The sequence below is a fragment of the Zea mays genome, chromosome 3, assembly GCF_902167145.1.
Source record: "Zea mays cultivar B73 chromosome 3, Zm-B73-REFERENCE-NAM-5.0, whole genome shotgun sequence".
NCBI classification, from domain to species: Eukaryota; Viridiplantae; Streptophyta; class Magnoliopsida; order Poales; family Poaceae; genus Zea; species Zea mays.
In genome coordinates this window covers 202,486,915-202,509,854 of record NC_050098.1, presented here as the reverse complement: position 1 = coordinate 202,509,854, position 22,940 = coordinate 202,486,915, and the positions used below count along the sequence as shown (strand labels likewise).

The window sequence follows — 22,940 nt, the reverse complement described above, 5'->3', positions numbered from 1 at the left end:
ACTTGTTCATTTGCCACCGCCATTATTGGCACTGTTTGTACGTTATGCACTCCTTAATATTTTAACATGCATATGGGTGAAGTAGTAGACAATATGCAACGAAAGAGCCATTGCACTCCTGTTAGCATCTATGATCCCTCCTGGTGCTCTGGTCAACAAAAGAGCCATTGAACTTTCCCATAGGCCTTTGGTGATGTTCTGAATGTATATAGTTTTTCCTTCCTATGTACTTTCCCAGATATCGTCCTAATTGAAATACGTGTATGGATATTTCAGGGATGTACCCCTGGGAAACAATTTGTCAAGAAATTTCAGGGAAGCCCGTACTTGTTTGTTAAGATGGACCAATGCAAGGCTACGATCTATGGATCGGACCTGACAAACTACTGAGGTGGTATTTTTGTCGCGAGAAGACTTACCTGAGAACAAAGTGTAGAAGCAAAGGTAAAGATTGACCTGATCCTTGCATTATTATTGCATACTTTCTTTATTATAGCACAGCACGAAGAGTCGGAGACTGTTGCTCTATCACGTCTGGACCAAGTCCAAAACAATCCATTTGCTGCTGCTAGATGAAGTAGTATGCACACAAGATATGCTGCTCTTGCTGTAGATGAAGGTATAGGATTGGGACATGGGCTTTTGCTGCTGTCGACAGCCGTACCAATGGGCTTGTCTGAGTTGCTGCTGACGCCGCCCGTGACCTAGATCGTGTCCAATCCTTCGTGGTTACAGGTCCGTTTTTGATAGGGACATATTCCTCCGCGCCCTACTCGTCTAATTGGTGTGTGCTCTTGTTTGATTTGTTGTCCAGACGTCCTTTGGTCGACCTGTGTTTACTCGAAGAAACTAGATTCTCCACTGTGCATTGTATAAAAGAAGCAGACAACTAAATACAACCTATGCATATAAAAGAGATTGGTATATGACAAAACAGTTATGCCTTCCACCGACTCAATTAGTTGACATACTTGTGTACTTCTAAATCATGTTATTTCAGTGTGTGCCAATGGCTAATTCTTGTGTTATGCCCATATATCGATTCTGTGACTGTGTGGCTCCCTCTGGTGTTGCTGTGTGTGTGAATGAGATTGTGAGGGCTAACTTTTTTTCAAGTAGGTAGAAATTAATTGTGTACATAAGGTCCAATAGTTTTAAAAATAAACACCACTTAAGTGGTCTAAAGAGCCTAGCTGCTCCGAACATGGTCGGAATTCCTTACTAAATCCTTCTAGCCATCCAAAGAACATGTGAGAAGCAATGTAGGGTGTAGTTGGATAGTTAACCGCTTGAATATTCAACAAATAAAACAAGTGAAATGTCATTTGATTCCCCGTGTAGGTTAACCGATTGAATATTCAACAAATATAACTGGCTAATGGGACAGGGGATGCATGGATAGACATCCACATGAACTTGTAGAATTGCAGTATCAGTTTTTTTCTTATGCAAAATTCATTTCCCCGTAGATGTGGTGTCCTTGAATTATAGGATTGTTCTGTGTGCCTTGTGATACTTCGTGTTGTATGGACTGTTATAGAACATTAGATCCACGTAACTACATCAATTTTCAATCATGATTATTAGCCGCTCTACGAAGAATTATAATTGGAATCATGGTAATGGAGTGTTTGTTTTCTTGTAATTTTTTCCAGGCCTATGAATTGTATTACTTGCTCACTTTGCTTTTCAGGTGACCCATAAAACTAGCTTTGTGGTACTAACTAAATTCATAGCAACAACCTATTCTAAGCAGTTTCCTTTTACACAATACACATTCTAACGCTGTCACACTACTGTCCATCTACAGGTCATCATTTTGCTCGTGGTACTCGATTGCTATAACGGGCAGGCCACCATATGACCTTTCCTCCCTTCAATTCTAGGCCTCTGCACCTTGTTCTTTGCATATCTATCAGTATCAAGTGAATAACCGCTCAGCCAGCTATCGCCTCTGCAGTTGAATGGTGTTCATGAGACGCCTTATGCCTAGGCCCTTTGCCTTCTACCTTTATGATGTATGGGTACACAATTGTGTTGTTTAAATACTTATGTAACTGAAGTCGCTTTTTGAACCAGATGTGTATTACATTCCGTAGTCACATGTTATTCTTGATTGTCTTAGTGTTCATCTCTTGACACGCTACCGTTGTATGATTTTACCACTCGAGTTATATATTGTGTTACTCAATATGCAACGATGTTTTACATATCGTCTCTGGTCTGGCGCCCGATAGGGCGCCTCCATTTTCTAGTCTTGTTTTATGACTGGTTCTGGGAAAGACCATGGAACAGATGGTCGTTCTCAACCATGGGAAACTAATGCTCTAGAAACTCTGCTCGTGCCTTCTGGAAACTCTTGAGACAAGGAAACTGGGCCATGGCTACTTACTCCTCAACTGCCTCACTCAGGCCAGAGAAGTCATTTATTAGGAAGGCGAGAATTGGCATGCTCCACAATAGCCACACAGTTTCATCAATCTAACAAATTCAGTGCATTAAGGTCTAAGAACATACGAAATGGAACCAAGTTTTGTGTTCTGTGTTTTGGCATCCTACCTAGAAAGCATACAATGCTACTGAACAGTCCGAATGAGAAACATGTTAGCCATCATTTAAAATAGCAGAGCAAATTGTTTGACACTAACAGTCTAAAAGAGATGTGACGTAATGGTATAAATTAAATTATGACTTAGCAAGAAGATTAGTTATCATATAGCAAACTGGACTTGTTTCAGCAGGACCCATTTTTTTATTTACAGTATTTTCTCATCAACCGTCTCCCAAGTTTCTTCAAATCAAATAAGTATAATTCTCAAGATACTTGAAGAAAGACTAATTTTGTGACTATGGCATCGAATACAAACAAGTACAAAGGAAAATTTAGATACCAGTTAGAATTAAAGCCTAACTCTACGAGAAACAAACAGAACAAATAAACAGTTCCAACCACGATTTTATTAGAAGAAAAAATAACTGTTGTATTCTGGAGTCGATGAAAATAAAACAAATAAAATGGGCACCGAACGAAGTTCCCACAGTACTAACATTCCATCATGTGGAAGTGGCAGCCTAGAATGGTCAATCCGACTACTCATGTGGAAGTGGCAGACTAGAAACAATTTGTGCTCTTCCTTGAGCGGCAAAGCAAAGCCATTAATTATACTCCCCAGAATCTCTAACAGCTCTGCGATACCATTATGCTTCTCCGTCTCGAATATAAACCTGTAGAATATATTGTTGATTGCCTTCCTGATGAACTTGTCGTATATCCTGTGAAGGATCGTCTTCAGGTACTCCCTCTCCCTAGGATCCTCCGAGTCAAAGAGATCAAGAAGCCTGATAATGAAGCCGTGGTCAATGTATCTCTTGGCCAGCTTCGCGTTCGTCTCGGGCGACTGAATAAACCTCAAGAACAACTCATACACGATCTGCAAGTGTGACCACGCAGGGTCCATGACGGACTCCTCCTCCTCCATGTCGAACGACTCGAGCGCCTTGTTCTCTCTCGGGGCAGGGCTGGGCACCCTGAACAGATTCACAGACACCATCCTGACGACCTCCTGCACGACGGGCTCCGGGAACTTGCTGGTGGCGGAGGTGATGTAGTCCACCAGCTCGAGCAGCGTCTGCCTCTTGACCTCCTTCTCCCGCACGTCCTTGGTCGGGTCCGCGAAGTCGAACACCACGCAGCACATGGCCAGCTTCCCCAGGGTCGTCGAGGAGAGCTCCAGCGTCGTCGAGGAGAGGAGGAGCGCTCGGGGAGAGGAGAGGAGCGCCCAGAGAGAGGACCGCTCGGGGAGGAGCTCCTCGGGGAGAAGACCAACTCAAGCTGGAGCAAAGATCTTCTAAGCTACGGACAATGAGATGGACTGCCGTAACAGCGACTGCGGATTGGCTAAATCACACCCCGATAGCAAAATTCCGAATTTAAAAGGATTATAATACTAAAATTCCAATACCGACGTTCGGGATACCAATTTTTAGAAGCTCTGTGTTGGTGATATCTTGGTTCCAATAAGCTCGCCTAGTCACGACCTTGGGCCCGCCTGACTGTTGTGACTGAACCCGAACCTGTGTGTGAAAAAATACCCAAGTTCCTCCTGACCTCCTATCCTGCTCGTCGAGTCGTCGTCAGTGGTCGCTCGAATTCGCCCTCCGGCGCGATCGCGATGACCACGATCCTCCGCCATCTCCTCCGCGTGGCTCTACCTCCCGCCCCCGCTTCCCTCTCCAGTCACCTCCCCTTCTCCACCAGATCTCGCCGCACCCCTCACCGCTTCCGCCGCAGTCCCAAACCGGCGCCGCCCTCCCCCGACGCCGTGTCCGCAGCTATCGCATCCCTCCCGTCCCGCCTCACCCCGCCCGTGCTCGCCTCCTTCCTAGCCTCCACCTCCGACGCCCGCCTCCTCCTCCCGCTGCTCACCCACTCCCTCCGCATCCCCGCATTCCGTCCCGACCCCGCCCCCTTCCTCGTCGCCATCAAGCGCCTCGCCACCTCCGACCTCTACGAGGACTTCGACCGCACCTGCGCGCTATCCTTCTCTCTCCTTCCCTCGCTCTCTTCTCCTGGCCCCCTCCTCCGCAACGCGCTTTACTTCTACTGCCAGTTCGGCAGGCTCGGCAAGGCCTTCCACGTCTACACCCTCATGCGCGCTTCCGCCGACCCCGCAGCGCGCCCTTCCTCCGACACCTACCACGCGCTCTTCACCGCGCTGCTGTCGCGCGGAGGCGGCGACACCTTGGTCCATTACATGTACATGGACAACGTGTCGGCGCTGTTCAGGCAGATGCTCGAGGAGGGGATCCCGCCGGACACGCGCACGCTCAACGTGCTCATCAGGGGCTACGCGCAGTCGCTGCATCTCAACGACGCTCTGCGCCTGTTCCATCAGATGCGGCCCCTGTACGGGTGCGAGCCGGATGCGTTCACGTACAGCTACCTCGTGCACGGGCTGAGCGCGCAGGGTCGCACCAGGAACGCGCGGGAGCTGTTCGGTGAAATGCGCGGGAGCGGTCTCCTGCCGACGGAGCCAGCGTGCAATGCGTTCGTAGGTGCGCTGGCTATGGCTGGGGAGGCTGCGGACGCAGAGCGGGTGATGTGGGAGATGGCCAGGGCCGGGAGGGTGGTGGATGACATCACAAGGAGAGCATTGGTGGATGAGTTGTCCAGGGCCGGGAAGCGGGAGGATGCTGACAGACTAGCGAGGGAGATGGAGCAGAAGGGCATCGTGAGTGCTCGCGAGCTACGAGCACTGCTGAGTTCAATCCGCGACGATGGTGATGACAATTTGGATGTGTATGGTAGTGGGAGGAATACATGGTGACACTTCTATTTCTCGGGAGACCAGCGGCCCTCGGCAGCCTTGTAACTTGTCCACGTCACCCTTATGGGATATGGATTGCGTGGTATTGAATCCGTTTAAATTTATAGTAAGTCAATATTCATCTCAATCAATTTCAATACACACTAATCTATATGAAAAGGAATAACCGAACAAGGTCTAGTAGATTTTTTTATATTTAGCATCTATATTGTTTGATTCAATCCTTGATTGTTGTATCTACAGCTTTTTTTCCCCAAACACGCTTATCTCCACCTTCATCATGCTTGACATCAACGGGGAAACCTTATAATGTTCCATAAGTCATTTTCACTGTTGACATTAAAATCATTGACATTTCTTTATGTTGCTTTAGTTTAGTGTGTGTCTGTGAGTGGGTTTTGGGTGTGTGTTTTGTGCGTGAGCGTGTGTCTGGTCTGTGTTTTGTCTTGTGTTAGACTCTCGCGTGTTTGAGAAAAAAAAATCATTGACATTGTTTTTTCAGACTCCTATGTTTGTTTCATCTTCTCTGACCCAAATCCAAGACGCTTATATGTTGCTTCTGCACAGAGGAAGGGCACTGTCTATTCAGCATTTCACAACACTGCTCGCTCTAACCACATATCCTTGTTTCTGTTTCTTACGAAATAGATGCTCCTGTAGGAAGTGAGCGGTGCCTACCAGCGGCTGAGCAGCACAACGGGGAGATCTAGAGTCCAACCATGGATATCTTCAGTATTGTGTCCACTAGACTACCATCCTGCCAGCATGGCCATGCTTCCAAGTTCCAAGGTGTTTGATCAATGCCTGTAAATTAGATTTGTATCCGCCAGTCATGCCCGCGTGAGGCTGGCCGGATGGATACGGTTGTTTCTGACATGTGAATGGATGCAGCCAAATGGTCTCCAAATAGCTTGTTTTGCATCTGTTCATGTAGATTATGTCCCTCGTGTGCAGTCAACCAAACAAGTGCTTAAACATGGTCAACCCATGTGATGATGCAGAACAAGACGGTACAGGTAACCAATCACATGGTATGAGATTAAAATCTGATGATTCTAGTTTGGATTCATGATTCCAATCGCATGACAGATGCACATGAATCTGTAGCTCTGAAATTACTTCAGACACCTGCATTCGTTATCTGATGTAGTTTATTATTGTCTAATAGGATCACAGCACTGACCTCCAAAACTGTATTTGCATGTTATTGCAGGATATTTGGCCTATGAATTATGATGCATTTGAATGTTACTTCTCTCTTCAGATTAAATAGATGAGATGGTGAGCTGGTCTATGTCACTCTATTCCAAATTTTAGTCAGGACCGAGTGATTTACAGAATATTGCTCTGATGAGATTGTTTTATGTTGATCCAAGTGATTGTTTCTGGGGTCAGTGTATGGAAAGAAGAGCAGAAAATAATTGTAAACACTATCAGGAGGTTTGTGTTGACCACGAAGAAATTTTGATATGGAAAATGTAAAGGAGAACCAAAGTATTATAGCTCGAAATTTCATTCTGTACTTTTTTTTGTTCAAAACTGAACGTGAAAGTTCTTTGTGGTAAGGCCACCTATGCAGAGTTATTTCAATCTCAAGCAATCATTATGATAATTTTGCAACTAAACTGATTATGCCATATAAATACTATATACAGTAATCTGGATAGAGACGACAACCAAGGCTCTACGCCCGCATTGACGCATGAAATTCACTAGAATGATTTATGATAGGTTGCTCAAAGCAATACATTCCCTGCAAAACTGGACAGCAGTTTCCCGAAAGACGGTTAGATTTCAAAAGTACTACATCTGTCTCCAAATAAATACCCTTTGTCCCAAAATAATATTAATCGTTTTAACTCTTGGTTTTTATGTCGTTCAAATAGATCATAATAAATATAGACATATATAAAACAAATACATTAATTATTGTATGAATCAACTAAAAATGTAAAAAACAAAATTTATTTTTGGACGGAGAGAGTAGATTTCTAATAAGTTTAGAAGAGATTAGTATGATAGAGAAAAAATCATACTAACCTTCATTGACTAGAGTGCACATTGATTGAAAAACGTTCCAATTGCACACTAATTATAGCATATACTACACACATCTAACTGCAGAAACTCAATATTAGATTAGGAGATGGGAGGTGCAGTAAACACGAGGAGACTTCAAGAAAAATAGATAGGCTGATGGACCGTTTAGCCTCCTAGAGATTGATTTATTTAAAGACAATTTTAAAGTAGAAATCTATTTATTCAGACACAGAGTAACAAAAACATAGAAATATTATGTCCGGACTAGAAGGTTATACGGCTATGTAACTGAAATGCTGATATTTATTCATTACATTATTATGGATGTGGTAGCATGTTTCAGAGGCTAGGTGTCCAAGCATACCCAGCTCGCCTTGGGGAAAAGTAGCACCTTGTGCCATCTAGGCGTCCAGACACACCCAGCTCTTGCCTGGTCGCCTTGTCACCTTAGAAACCACAGATGCTATGGTGTCTAGATCAGTAGACTAGCCTTGATAAACATACAATATGGCCTTTTAGCTACTTCCAGAATTGCACTGCAATGCAAATGGATATAACAACTCAACAAGCAGATCCTCCACCGTTGCTTTCAACAAGCAGAATAGTTTCGCTATGCTGATTCTAGTGGAAACGGGAAAAAGAACTAGAAAACTCCACCTATTGATTCCCCCAAGTGCTGGGTCCAATAATGTATACTGTTTACTCTTTAGGCTGATCAGATGGAAGCCATTCAAGGGTGCTGCCATTAAACATAGGCACAATCTCCCCTGAACTGTGTTTATAAGTAGCAGGAACTTTCCAGGCATTCTTTCTCAAGATAATCTTTGAAGTGTTCCTTGGGAGGCCATAAAAATCAGGGCCATTGAAGCTTGTAAATGCTTCTAGTTTATCAAGGGCACCAGCCTGAAATAGTGAAAACATGTCCAGAAAAATAAACCAAACAAGAAGAGAAATTTCAGCATCTGTGCAGTTTGTGAATAGTTGCAACTTCAGTGCCATGTACATAATAGACACCAATCTATAGCAAGATGATTTTCTTGAATTCTAGTAGTTGTGATGAAAAACAGACATGTATTCTCTCAGAAGCAAAGATAATTCTAGTAGCTGGTATCGGCTAGCTTGGGTTTCGATCTGATCCCATGGCTTCTGCTGCCAATTTCGCGGCGTCATCCTGGCAACCGGCGTCCCCATCTCCATGGACCGCGCCGCATGTCACCTTCGTCACACCGTCCTGGCAACCAACGTCCCCATCTCCATGGGTTGCGCCGTATGCCACCTTCGTCACGCCATCCTGGCAACCGGTGTCCCCATCTCCATGGGCAGCATCGCCTGCCAATTTTGTCACCACATCCTGAATGTCGTCGTGTCCATCTCCAGGGACAACGCCAAATTTCGTCACATCATCTTCGTTGACGGTGTCTCCGTCCCCATGGGCAACGCCATTAGGGGCAGCCACGGCTCAGCAATCATCAGCTCCATCGATGGGAGACTTGTGGACCAACATAAGGGCTGATCTAGCAAAGATGCAAGCCACGCTCCAGAAGGTTGAGCAAGGGCTGCTGCAAATCAAGGTAGCAGTGCAACATGAGCAGCAGCAGCTGGCGTTGTCCACACAGCTCCAGACGTCGGCAGCTGTGGGCATACAAGCTGTTGCTCGTGGCTTCCTTGCACGACGGAGAGTGCGGGAGATGCGCCGACAGATGCTCGAGGCAGCCTTGGTGACGGTTGACCTCGGCACACGGGGGCACGACCTCGCCCTGTCGGACGACCATCAGCAACGGCTCCGGGCCGCTATCTCCAAGTGCGAGCATGGTACGTGTCCCGAGGGCGACGAACTTCAACTCTACGGCAGCGGCGGTAAGGAAGGCACTCCCCTTGTCATCGGCAAGGGCGCACTATTTAGCGCCACCACATTCCGCTACCGGCCGCCACGAGGGCGCCTCCGCTGGTTATTGTTGCGACCTATTCCAGGTGCCCGTCCTTGTGCTCCCCTTTCGTCTAGATGGCGTCCATGGGATCCAGGTGGCTGCACACGTGCAAGTCCAATGCGCGGAGGGTGTCCGCCTTATCTTATGGGGTCAAAAAAATCAGATTCGGAATAATAAGATAAGCCGAGATGTAAAAGGCTAGTCTTCTAGGTGTCTGGTTTTGGGTCAAGTAGACTCGGTCTTTGAGCACCCGTCATGCTGCAGCTCGAGGACGAGCTGCTTGTCCAGGAGGGGTGTAGTGTCAGGGCCTAAGGAGGTCCATGGAGGGTAGCAACAGCCATGGGCCCTCCAAGGAAGATTAGATAATGATAGTTAGAGATAAGATTAGAAGATTAGTTGAGATTATTTAGTAGATTAGTTGATATTATCTAGGAAGGTTATCAATTAGTTTGTTGAGAGTTTTAAGGAGATAAGGATCTCTAGCTAGATAGGGGTGACCAACTGGCCTATTTATGTAATAAATGGATGAGAAATAAAGTAGGCAAGAATTAGAAGGGACAAACTCTCCTCTTGCTCGGCCGTGGGCAGAGGCCCTCGGCCGGCGCCCTGTGAACAGTAACTGCGAGTACTGTTCACGCATGAACAGTACCGCACCTCCTCCACCAGCAGCTCCAACCATCGAATTCCCTCTCCAATCCCTCACCGATCTAGCAACCATAACAGCTGGAGATAGATATTACCTCTTCAAATACCTTCACATAAAGAGACAAGGCAACAGGAGCGCTATATATTCCAGCACATCCACAGGAACACTCTTTGTTCCGTTTATCATGGGGAGCGCTGTCAGTACCAAGGAAGTACCGTCTACTCCCATTTGTTACAGCAGACACAATAGCTTGTCCTGGGTGATGGTTCAAATACATAACAGAAAAAAATTTACATTACAGTTAATTGAAATGATAGCTGATACCCAAATTTAACCAGGCAACAGACAAATGTAAGACTATAAATTGTTATGTAAGACAAAACATCATTATCATCATGTTTAAGAAGCTGTTTCATAATTTCTGAAGAAACTCTAGTTATTTGGTGAACCAAAAGGAATATGATTCTGCATTTTTATAACAAATGGTAGCATTTCTTATAGGAGGCCATCGCAACATACTATGAGTCTCTCTTTTCAGTACTGGCAAGCAATAATTGTGTGGCTGCAAGCCACCCTGAAATAAAGCATTCCTATTGAGGAGGAGATGCTGGGGAGTCACTGTTGCAGCAACATGACCTGGGAACGTGAAAGTGTTATACTCATAGAAAAGGGAAAAGGTATAATTCCATTCCCATAAAAAAGGAAGAAGTATAATGCCATTCCAGCAGTAATGCAGCACCTTCTTCACATGATTCTATGAAGTTCACTGCATCCATAGTTGTGATATGTTCCATGACAATTTTCAGCTGCGGAAGTTTTTGTACAAGTGGTGCTAATATTTTGTCAATGAAAACCTTCTCGCGGTCAAATGTGTCAACATGTGGATCTGTGACTTCTCCATGAACCTGAAGAAAAAACACAAATAGCCATAAAAGATTTGCACAAGGCAGTGTGGCAAAACCAAATCATTAGCTAGAAGCAAGAATTGGTCAACAGTTATGACTAGTAGAGACTAGTCATGTGGATCAAAACTCCAACCAAAAGGTCAATAGTGTGTTAAGAATGCTATGCACCAAAGCTACTTACAAGCAACGGCATTTCCTGCCTGACCATCTCCTCGAGGACCGGCAAGCACTTCCCAAATATATCAGTGACACCATCTTGGGAATTGGTAGTTGCTCCAGCAGGATACAACTTCACAGCAAAAATTATACCACTCTTTCCTAAAACCAAACAGCATGGAACATAAACATCACTGTCAATATAATCAATTGGACAGTTTTTTTTTCAACAGATTGTATGTGGCAACAAACTCATTGCACAAGTGCACATCTGCATCGTGTGCAACTCTCTACCACAAATAGACAGTCAAACCAACAGTAGTGCTAGCTACTGTTTAGATTTTTAGACTACACGCCAACATACATGTGGGTAAAGACGATGCTTCAGTTCAAAAGATTAATAGGAACTGGAGAACAGGTAGGTTACTGCATGGAGAGACTTCATACTTGCGAGCTTGATCTCCTCTGGGCTTGTGTTGTCTGTGAGGTATAGTGTCATGAGCGGCTCGAAGCTACTCCCTGGCGGCAGCGCCCTCATTATCTCCTCCCTGTACTCCACGGCCCGTGCCGTTGTGGTCACCGGCGGCTTCAGGTTGGGCATGATGATGGCCCTCCCAAAATGCCTCGCGCTGCCACACGATCTCAGAAACATTACGTCGAACACCCGGCGTGCACTGCCAAAAAAACAATCAGCAGCGACGGCGAGACGAACCTGTGTGGCACTACAGCCTCGAGGACACCGCCTTCGCGAAGATGGAGGTGCCAGTCGTCGGGGCGAGTGATGATCAGTTGGTCCTGCAGCTGCGACTTGCTGGCCATGGCGATCGCCCTAAGGTTCGGGCGTGGAGAAGCGTGGAAGTAGACGCGGCAAGGAGGGGACGGACGGAGGAACGAGGACTTTGTTGGGTGCGGGTGAGCGCCGACAGTGGTGGTGTTGACGGCGGCCTGCATTGGCTGCCCTCACTTTATTCTATTGCCCCTTCCCCGGTGGCGATCGCGGGAGAGTAGGAGCGCGCTGCAGCCGTGCGTGCGTCGGTGACTTCACTTGTGGTGGTGAGGAGTGAGGCTGTCTCCAACAACGTCCTCTAAATTTCATCCCCTAATGCTTCGTTTGGATGTAGGCATTCACGTGGTGGAATTGAATTGATCTAGGAATACCAAATCTGAGGGAAATAGAATTGATCTGCAATACCAATGTTGTTGTTTGGATGCGGGTGTAATTGAATTCTGAGCAATACCGAGGTGGGGGGCTTGGTATTGAAGGGGAGGGGGTGCAGGTGTAGTTGAATACCAGGGGAATTGGGATGGATTTCCAGTTCCGAATTCCGTGAGCATCCAAACGCTGAAATTCGGCTTTACCAATTCCAATTCCAAAATCTGGGCCTCAATACCAGCATCCAAACGCAGAGTAAAAGAATATTCTTTGTCCTTTACAGTGCCCTCTAAAATATACAGTCCTCTATATCTTCTTCATCTCCAGCAACGTTCTCTAAATTTGGTCCTCTATATCTACAGTGTTAACAGAATACATAAACTATCTTATTTATTCTTTTTTATTGCACTTGGTTTCAACGTACAACTATAGAAATTGCAGTATTAATAATTATTCAATAATAAAAATTCGTGAACGTATAAATCAGAGGGATGCATGGCAGTAATAATACATAATTATTCTAAACAACAGATTGAGCCGAAAACTCACATGGACTGAACAAAAAAATAGCAGCAATGCACGACATGGCTGATGGACATTCCATCAAACACCTCATGTGCACTAACGATATCAACATGGAGAAACCCATGACCTCATGGCTAATCTGATCCAAGCTGCAAAAAAGAGAAATTGAACCCAACAAGATAAGGGGAGGCTTCATTCAACGATTTGGATCTGGGACCGTAGCTGCAAAAAAGAGAAATTGAACCCAGCAAGGCAAGGGAGGCTTCATGCAACGGTGGCATGCCGTGCCGTCGTTGGGTCTGAGCTGTTGCCGTCGGTGGCAGTAGAGAGCGCGTCCATGAACGTCGCTGCTGAGCTCGCGGCACCTTGCTAGACTTGCTCTTGCAATCTATGGCGGTGCAGGAGTGGGAGGAGATTGGCCTGTGATGCGACCTGAGTACGAGGGGAAGGTTCCGCCTCGGCGCGGGAGAAAGAGGAAACGGCGGATAGCGGACGTCCGAGAACCTTCAGATTTGGCGTGTCCTGTGACGTGCGCTATTTTTAGCGGACGCTTTACCGTCCGTTGCTGGACGCGTAAAGGAGCTCAATGTCCTCTAAGTTTAGCGAACAGAACCATATACCGATTCTTGTTGGAGACAGCCTGAGGACGGGGAAGTAGGCACTTTAGTCCATGTGAAGATTGCCGTCAAACTCTCACCGAATCTACCTCCCGCCCTGAAACTACCCCGAAACTGCTGGGTTCGGGCAAGGATGCCAGAATGGCAATTCGACCCGCATGATGCGGGACGGGCTAAAATTTCCCATGGTCTTGAAGCGACTACATAAAAAAGGACAGGGAACAATGGACTATAGGCATCAATCAAGCTAAGAATTTTACCTAAACATGCAGCGAGTAACTAAGAGCATTAAAAAAAGACTATAGTAAAAGTACTAATTTGTCAGTATCAAAATATTAGCCGTTTTATATCTTTGTTTTAATATCTATGTTCAAACTCATAGCAATAAATCTAGACACATGTACAAAACAAATATATTAATTATTGTATGAATTAACTAAAAAGAAAAAAATGAATTTATTTTAGGACGGAGAGAGTATTATTCTACATCCTTATATACTGCAAAAATAAGAGTTCGCTTTAACATCATTATTTAGAGTTTTGTAGTACGGTGGAAGCTTCTGTCGTGCTCCCAATATCCTATATCCTTTTAAAGATCTAAAAGCTACTGAGATATCAGATTCTTACATCGACACGTTCCTAAAGTGTTTCGAGAGGCCAAATCTGCCAGCAACAAGCAACATGTTCCCCACTCCACGCCGCTCCGGAGATCCGCGTCTTCACTAGACGTTATGTTCTCTAACAGTTTACGCATCCTCATTTTCTTATTTTAAACTCTATTTGTAAATAATATAGCCTATTGTCTAAAATGACCATATGCTAGCCATAGCCTTAACAGGAGTCCGATCCGACGGCGCCAATAACGCTGATGCCAACAAGCAATTCGGAAAGCTGAAGCAGGAAGGAGGGTCGTGCCAACAGAAGGGTGAAAGAGGTACTCGATAAATGGTCTGTCGATCGCTACTAGCTGCTCGTTGGGCACAGATTTGCGTCTCTAGCCAGTTGTTCCACAGAATCTACAAAGAGCAGCCATGTTGATGTCAAGTTCATCAAACAGGATAATGATGAGGAAGATGCAGAGCTAGCTGCTTAGCTCGGGAAGCAGTTCAGCGCGGAGGTCACCACTCTGTCACGCCTCAATCATCCTAAGATCATCAAGGTCACCAACGCCTTCCTATTTTGTAATATCTTCTGTGACAATTATGCTGACATAATTCTATACTGGTTGTGAATTAGCCTAGAACGTCACATTACTTCGTTGCGTGCTTGAGGGTTTTTCTAGTTATTTCATTACTTTGCTATATTTTTGTTTAGATGCACTCAAGATTATGGAGTCTTTTGGCATGGCTCTTTGTGCGGCAACCCTCGGAGCTAGAGCCATTTTCGTGTTGGAAGCCAGAATACCCAAAAATGTGGCTTTTACCTGTTTCTCCTTCATTTCTCTAATACATCATTCGAAAGAAACACAAGAGAAGTTGTTTTGCTAAATGAATTTCAAAACGGCTCCGGCTCCTCTAGAGAAGCCAGAGAGCCGGAGTAGCCAGAGCCGAAACTGTTTTTAGAGAAATCGAAACCCTACCAAAGGAGGCCTATATATGTCGTCAACTATAAAGAAATTTTAGTTGTTGATGTATAAGCAGTTTCCCTATTTTTTGACAACTTATACATTGCATAAATAGTGGAACCTTCTCGGGATTATATGTTTACTTGCATTGAATTGGCATAACCCTTCTTCCATTTGACCTGGGAACTTGGGAGTCCCTATTGGCTACTAGTGTACTACTCTTTTTGTTTAAATATCAAGTAACCAATGTTAAATAGAGAAAACCAGAGTGAATGCTAATTGCTACCTGCACTTTTATGTTTTACCTTTACGTAAGTTCCATACCATCCTTCTCATAAATGCCTATCATATGGACACATAGAGTAGCCCTCCTGTCTCCAATTGAGTGCAAGCGTTAGACATAGAAGCTCATCTCATCCTTCATTAGGATACAGAGTAGTTACAAATTATGATCTTGCTTTTGTGAGTCTCCTCGCTCCATGCACATTTTGCTTGGGATTTTTACAATTCTGAATTTGGTTTTGACACACTGCTCGTATCTGTCACTAGTTTCAATAGATGCTCAGTTCTGTCTGAGAGCACCTAGAGGGGGGTGAATAGGTGATCCTGTGAAACTTGAAAACTTAAGCCACAAAACTTGGTTAATCGTTAGCACAATAATTGCCAAGTGGCTAGATAGGAATCCTCAACAAAACACAATAACCAACAAGGATCAATCACAGAGATGGCACGGTGGTTATCCCGTGGTTCGGCCAAGACCAACACTTGCCTACTCCACGTTGTGGCGTCCCAACGGACGAGGGTTGCAATCAACCCCTCTCAAGTGGTCTAAAGACCCACTTGAATACCACGGTGTTTTGCTTGCCTTTTCTCAATCCCGTTTGCGAGGAATCTCCACAACTTGGAGCCTCTCGCCCTTACACTTGAAATTCACAAAGAACACGGAGCAAGGGAGGGATTTGCAACGCACACAAGACACAAGAAACAGAGTGTCAACACGCACACAAGTCGCAACAAGAGCTCGCAACACAACCCAATGAGTTCACAACTCCACTAGAGCTCTATATGCTATCACAATGAAAAGAATGCGCGAAATCGATGTCTTGGTGCTTAGGAATGTTGTAGGAATGCTTGGTGTCCTCCTCCATGCGCCTAGGGGTCCCTTTTATAGCCCCAAGGCAGCTAGGAGCCGTTGATAGCAATCTTGGAAGGCTGATCTTGCCTTCTGTCGACTGGCGCACCGGACAGTCCGGTGCACACCGGACATTGTCCGGTGCCCGATTTCTTTCCATAAACGAAGCAGTCGACCGTTGGCAGGCTGAGAGCCGTTGGCGCACCGGACATGTCCGGTGCACACCGGACAGTCCGGTGCATTCTTCTAGCCGTTGGCTCGGCCACGTGTCCCGCGCAGATTGCGCGGCCGACCGTTGGCTCACCGGATAGTCCGGTGCACACCGGACAGTCCGGTGAATTATAGCCGTACGTCGCCGGTGGATTCCCGAGAGCGGCCAGTTCGCTCAAGCCAGCCTGGCGCACCGGACACTGTCCGGTGCTCCAGACTGAGCTGAAACTTGGCTGCTCGAGCCAAGGCATTTTCAATTGGCTTTTTCCTGTTTCCAACACTTAGACACAATACATTAGTCACTAAAACGATGTACTAAGTCTGAGAAACATACCTTTGACCTTGGTTTGTACTTTGTCCACCATTTTACATTTAAGCACTTGTGTTAGACACTAAATCACCAAAATACTTAGAAATGGCCCAAGGGCACATTTCCCTTTCAATCTCCCCCTTTTTGGTGATTTATGCCAACACAACATAAAGCAAGTAGAACAAGTACAAAATCAATTCAACTAAGAACTCAAAATTGTTTTGATTCAAATTTGACATATATGGATCACTCTATGCCACCACTTGGTTTGTTTTTGCAAATCAAACTCAAATTCCTATCTCTAAGTCAAATCCACTTGTAGAGACATAAAGAGAGGTTTTCCAAAGAAATTTGATCAAGGATTTCAAAAACTCCCCCTTTTTCCCATAATCAACACTTCTCCCCACAAGAGGCCAACTTTTGACATAAGAGACAATAAAAGAGTTTTGACAAACCAAAAGCTCTAATCTACTATTTTCAAAATTTCTCAAGTGGTAGCTGATCCATCTATTGCTTTGGCCTTTATTTTCTCCCCCTTTGGCATCAAGCACCAAAACGGGATCAATCTTGGCCCTCTAACCCCATTGCCTCACCAAAATCTTCAAATAAGAACACAAGGGCAATAAGAGTATAAAGATGAACTTGGAAAAGTTACTCTTTTCATCGGAGTGCAGTGGAAGTCTTGCATGGTCCAAGTCCACCTTTTCCCTTTCAATTCTCCTTGGAGACTAAAACAACCAAACTCAAGTACATGGTTAGTCTCAAAGGGTCAAGTTGTAGCACAGCTCCCCCTAAATATGTGCATCACTTGCAAACAGGACTTGTGAGGTCCAGGGAGTGTTTGTACAACTTGAGCACCAGAATAAGCAACAATATGCAGAATGAACATGATCAAAGGCATAAACACATGTATGCTTCATTTCAATCCAAGTTACGTGAATCTAAGATATTGAGCTCACTACGCAGCCTGCAAAAGGTCTTCTCATCTAGAGGCTTGGTAAAGATATCGACTAGCTGGTTCTCGGTGCTAACATGAAACACTTCGATATCTCCCTTTTGCTGGTGATCTCTCAAAAAGTGATGCCGGATGTCAATGTGCTTTGTACGGCTGTGTTCAACAGGATTTTCCGCTATTCGGATAGCACTCTCATTGTCACATAGGAGTGGGACTTTGCTCAGATTGTATCCAAAGTCCCGGAGGGTTTGCCTCATCCAAAGTAGTTGCGCACAACACTGTCCTGCGGCAACGTACTCGGCCTCAGCAGTGGATAGGGCAACAGAGGTTTGTTTCTTAGAGTTCCATGACACCAGGGACCTTCCTAAGAATTGGCACGTCCCCGATGTACTCTTCCTATCGACCTTACATCCAGCATAGTCGGAATCTGAGTACCCAATCAAGTCAAAGTTAGACCCCTTTGGATACCAGATTCCGAAGCAAGGCGTAGCGACTAAATATCGAAGAATTCGCTTCATAGCCACTAAGTGACACTCCTTGGGATCGGATTGAAATCTAGCACACATGCATACGCTAAGCATAATATCCGGTCTATTAGCACATAAATAAAGCAAAGAACCTATCATGGACCGGTATGCTTTTTGATCAACAGACTTACCTCCTTTGTTGAGGTCGGTGAGTCCGTCAGTCCCCATCGGCGTCTTTGCGGGCTTGGCATCCTTCATCCCAAACCGCTTTAGCAAGTCTTGCGTGTACTTCGTTTGGGAGATGAAAGTGTCGTCCTTGAGTTGCTTCACTTGGAACCCAAGGAAGTAGTTCAACTCGCCCATCATCGACATCTCGAATTTCTGCGTCATCACCCTGCTAAACTCTTCACAAGACTTTTGATTAGTAGAACCAAATATTATGTCATCGACATAAATTTGGCACACAAAAAGATCACCATCGCAAGTCTTAGTAAAAAGAGTTGGATCGGCTTTCCCAACCTTGAAAGCATTAGCAATTAAAAAGTCTCTGAGTAGGGGTGGATAACGAGCCAGCTCGGCTCGGCTCGTCCGAGTTCGAGCTGGCTCGTTAAGCTAACGAGCCAGCTCGGCTCGGCTCGTTAAGGTAACGAGCCACAGAGTTAGCTTGGCTCGGCTCGTTTACGAGCTCGAGCTGGCTCGTTTAGCTCGCGAGCCAGAGCAGAAAAAAATAAAATGTATATAATAATTATTTTTTAGTTAATTTCAAACTAATTTAACAATAAAAAATAGTAATTATACTCATAGTTTCACAAACCATGTCAATATAACACCAAATTAGCACAATTCATCACTCATTAATTCACAATTCACATGCATGTTCATCAGTTTAACCCATAATTATATTTGCATAGACCAAATTAACACATAGGTATAGTTCATTAATCATTAGTTTAATTCATAGGTCATAGACACCTCACATATATATAACATGTTCATCAATTATTCTATAAATGATATGTATATAGTTTCGTTTTATTAGAATATGGTAGCTCGTTTAGCTCGCGAGCTGGCTCGTTAACGAACCGAGCTGGCTCGTTAACGAACCGAGCTAGGATGTCAGCTCAGCTCGTGACAAAATTCAAACGAGCCGATCCGAGCCGAGCCGAGCTGACCACGAAACGAGCGAGCCAGCGAGCCACGAGCATTTTGTCCAGCCCTATCTCTAAGGCATTCATACCATGCTCTTGGGGCTTGCTTAAGTCCATAGAGCGCCTTAGAGAGCTTACACACGTGGTCGGGGTACCGTTCATCCTCGAAGCCAGGGGGTTGCTCCACGTACACCTCCTCTTTGATCGGCCCATTGAGGAAAGCGCTCTTCACATCCATTTGGTACAACCTGAAAGAATGATGAGCGGCATATGCTAGCAAGATACGAATTGATTCTAGCCTAGCCACAGGAGCGAATGTCTCCTCAAAGTCCAAACCTGCGACTTGGTCATAACCTTTTGCCACAAGCCGAGCCTTGTTCCTTGTCACCACCCCGTGCTCGTCCTGTTTGTTGCGGAACACCCACTTGGTTCCCACAACATTTTGCTTGGGGCGAGGCACCAGTGTCCAAACTTCATTGCGCTTGAAATTGTTGAGTTCCTCCTGCATGGCCAACACCCAGTCCGGATCTAGCAAGGCCTCTTCTACCCTGAAAGGCTCAATAGAAGAGACAAAAGAGTAGTGCTCACAAAAATTAACTAATCTTGAACGAGTAGTTACTCCCTTGCTAATATCACCCAATATCTGGTCGACGGGATGATCCCTTTGAATCGTCGCTCGAACTTGGGTTGGAGGTGCCTGAGGTGCTTCTTCCTCTTCAACTTGAGCATCCTGTGCTCGTCCTTGATCATGCGCCTCCACTTGAGGTACCTGTTCGTCATCTTGGGTTGGGGGATGCATCATAGTTGAGGAAGACGGTTGATCTTGCTCCAAATGTTCCTGAGGCCGTACATCTCCAATCGCCATGGTGCGTATTGCGCCCGTTGGAACGTCTTCTTCATCTACATCATCAAGATCAACAACTTGCTCTCTTGGAGAGCCATTAGTCTCATCAAATACAACGTCGCTAGAGACTTCAACCAAACCTGATGATTTGTTGAAGACCCTATACGCCTTTGTATTTGAATCATAACCTAATAGAAACCCTTCTATAGCTTTGGGAGCAAATTTGGAATTCCTACCCTTCTTCACTAGTATGTAGCATTTACTCCCAAATACACGAAAGTACGATACATTGGGTTTGTTACCAGTCAGCAGCTCATATGAAGTCTTCTTGAGGAGGCGGTGAAGGTAGACCCTGTTGATGGCGTGGCAAGCCGTGTTCACGGCTTCCGACCAAAAGCACTCGAGGGTCTTGAACTCTCCAAGCATAGTCCTCGCCATATCTATGAGCGTCCTGTTCTTCCTCTCTACTACACCATTTTGCTGAGGTGTGTAGGGAGCGGAGAACTCGTGCTTGATCCCCTCCTCCTCAAGGAACTCCTCCACTTGAAGATTCTTGAATTCGGACCCGTTGTCGCTCCTTATCTTCTTCAGCTTGAGCTCAAACTCATTTTGAGCTCTCCTGAGGAAGCGTTTGAGGGTCCCTTGGGTTTCAGACTTATCCTGCAAAAAGAACACCCAAGTGAAGCGGGAAAAGTCATCAACAATAACTAGACCATACTTACTTCCTCCTATGCTCAGATAGGCGACGGGTCCGAAGAGGTCCATATGTAGCAGCTCCAGAGGTCTTGAAGTGGTCATCACATTCTTGCTGTGATGTGCTCCTCCCACTTGTTTACCTGCTTTACAAGCTGCACACGGTCTATCTTTTTCGAATTGCACGTTAGTCAAACCTATCACGTGTTCTCCCTTTAGAAGCTTGTGAAGGTTCTTCATCCCCACATGTGCTAAGCGGCGATGCCACAGCCAGCCCATGCTAGTCTTAGCAATTAAGCATGCATCTAGACCGGCCTCCTCTTTTGCAAAATCCACTAAATAAAGTTTGCCGTCTAATACACCCTTAAAAGCTAGTGAACCATCACATCTTCTAAAGACAGACACATCTACATTTGTAAATAGACAATTATATCCCATATTACATAATTGACTAACAGATAGTAAATTATATCCAAGAGACTCAACTAAAAACACATTAGAGATAGAGTGCTCATTAGATATTGCAATCTTGCCTAAACCTTTAACCTTGCCTTGGTTCCCATCACCGAAAATGATTGAATCTTGGGAATCCTTATTCTTGACGTAGGAGGTGAACATCTTCTTTTCCCCTGTCATATGGTTCGTGCATCCGCTGTCGATAATCCAGCTTGAACCCCCGGATGCATAAACCTGCAAGGCAAATTTAGGCTTGGGTCTTAGGTACCCAACTCTTGTTGGGTCCTACAAGGTTAGTTATGAGAGCACCTAGAGGGGGGGGTGAATAGGTGATCCTGTGAAAACTTAAACTTATAGCTACAAAAACTTGTTAAGTGTTAGTACAATGATTGCCAAGTGGCTAGAAAGGAGTCTCAACAAAACACAATACCACAAGAGATCAAACACAGAGATGACACCGTGGTTTATCCCGTGGTTCGGCCAAGACCAACGCTTGCCTACTCCACGTTGTGGCGTCCCAACGGACGAGGGTTGCAATCAACCCCTCTCAAGCGGTCCAAAGACCAACTTGAATACCATGGTGTTTTGCTTTGCCTTTCAATATCCCGTTTGCGAGGAATCTCCACAACTTGGAGCCTCTCGCCCTTACACTTAAGATTCACAAAGAAATACGGAGTAAGGAGGAATGAGCAACGCACACAAGACTTCAAAAGATCAGAGCAACAACACGCACACAAGTCGCAACAAGAGCTCGCAACACACTCAAAGAGTTCACAACTCCACAAGAGCTCTATATGCTATCACAATGAAACGAATGCGTGAGATCGATGTCTTGGTGCTTCGGAATGTTGTAGGAATGCTTTGTATTATCCTCCATGCGCCTAGGGGTCCCTTTTATAGCCCCAAGGCAGCTAGGAGCCGTTGAGAACAAACCAGGAAGGCTGTCCTTGCCTTCTGTCGTCGGGCACACCGGACAGTCCGGTGCACACCGGACACTGTCCGGTGCCCGATTTCCTTCCTTAAACAGCGCAGTCGACCGTTGCAGATCTGGGAGCCGTTGGCGCACCGGACATGTCCGGTGCACACCGGACAGTCCGGTGCCCCCTTCCGACCGTTGGCTCGGCCACGTGTCGCGCGCAGATTCCGCGGCCGACCGTTGGCTCACCGGACAGTCCGGTGCACACCGGACAGTCCGGTGAATTTTAGCCGTACGTCGTCGGCGAATTCCCGAGAGCGGCCACTTCGCTCGCGGCAACCTGGCGCACCGGACACTGTCCGGTGCACCACCGGACAGTCCGGTGCCCCAGACCGAAACAGCCTCTTGGCTGTACACAGCCGACTCTCCTCTTTTCTTCTTCTTCCTGTTTCTGATACTTAGACAAGTATATTAGTACATAAAACCAATGTACTAAGACTTAGAAACATACCTTAGCTCTTGATTTGCACTTTGTTCATCCATGGGCATAGATTCACATTTAAGTACTTGTGTTGGCACTCAATCACCAAAATACTTAGAAATGGCCCAAAGGCACATTTCCCTTTCAATCTCCCCCTTTTTGGTGATTTATGCCAACACAACATAAAACAACTAGAACAAGTGCAATATCACTTCAAATAAAAACTCAAATTCATTTTGATTCAATTTGGCATATATGGATCATCCTTTGCCACCACTTGGTTTGTTTTTGCAAATCAAACTCAAAATCCTATCTCTAAGTCAAATCCACTTGTAGAGACATAAAGAGAGGTTTTCCAAAGAAAATTAATTCAAGATTCCAAAAACTCCCCCTTTTTCCCATGATCAACACTTCTCCCCGCAAGAGGCCAACTTTTGACAAAAGAGACAATGCAAGAGTTTTGACAA

The 22,940-nt window shown here is 45.4% G+C and overlaps 2 protein-coding genes across 10 annotated transcripts; one reads left to right on the top strand and one right to left on the bottom strand.

Moving 5' to 3' along the window:
* Window positions 1–4,066: 4,066 nt before the first annotated feature.
* Window positions 4,067–6,911, top strand: LOC100383988 (uncharacterized). Of its 8 annotated transcripts, none has more exons than XM_020549933.2 (3): window positions 4,067–6,116; window positions 6,262–6,343; window positions 6,541–6,911. In XM_020549933.2, exon 1 carries the CDS (start codon window positions 4,173–4,175, stop codon window positions 5,325–5,327), a length of 1,155 nt encoding a protein of 384 aa, XP_020405522.1. In that variant the 5' UTR covers window positions 4,067–4,172; the 3' UTR covers window positions 5,328–6,116; window positions 6,262–6,343; window positions 6,541–6,911. The 8 variants fall into 8 exon arrangements, with proteins under 8 accessions (XP_020405522.1, XP_020405521.1, XP_008673245.1 ...); XM_020549932.2 differs by having other exon boundaries at window positions 4,067–6,358; window positions 6,541–6,608; window positions 6,704–6,911; XM_035966003.1 differs by having other exon boundaries at window positions 4,079–5,433; window positions 5,988–6,358.
* A 640-nt stretch (window positions 6,912–7,551) lies between these two features.
* Window positions 7,552–12,331, bottom strand: LOC100193190 (uncharacterized). Of its 2 annotated transcripts, XM_008673905.3 has the most exons (8): window positions 11,715–12,331; window positions 11,450–11,631; window positions 11,028–11,164; window positions 10,681–10,846; window positions 10,461–10,577; window positions 10,036–10,196; window positions 8,025–8,270; window positions 7,552–7,903 (listed from the first exon to the last, which is right to left on the bottom strand). In XM_008673905.3, the coding sequence occupies exons 1-7, from the start codon at window positions 11,951–11,953 to the stop codon at window positions 8,067–8,069; spliced, it is 1,206 nt and encodes a 401-aa protein (XP_008672127.1). In that variant the 5' UTR covers window positions 11,954–12,331; the 3' UTR covers window positions 7,552–7,903; window positions 8,025–8,066.
* Between the last annotated feature and the right edge of the window lie 10,609 nt (window positions 12,332–22,940).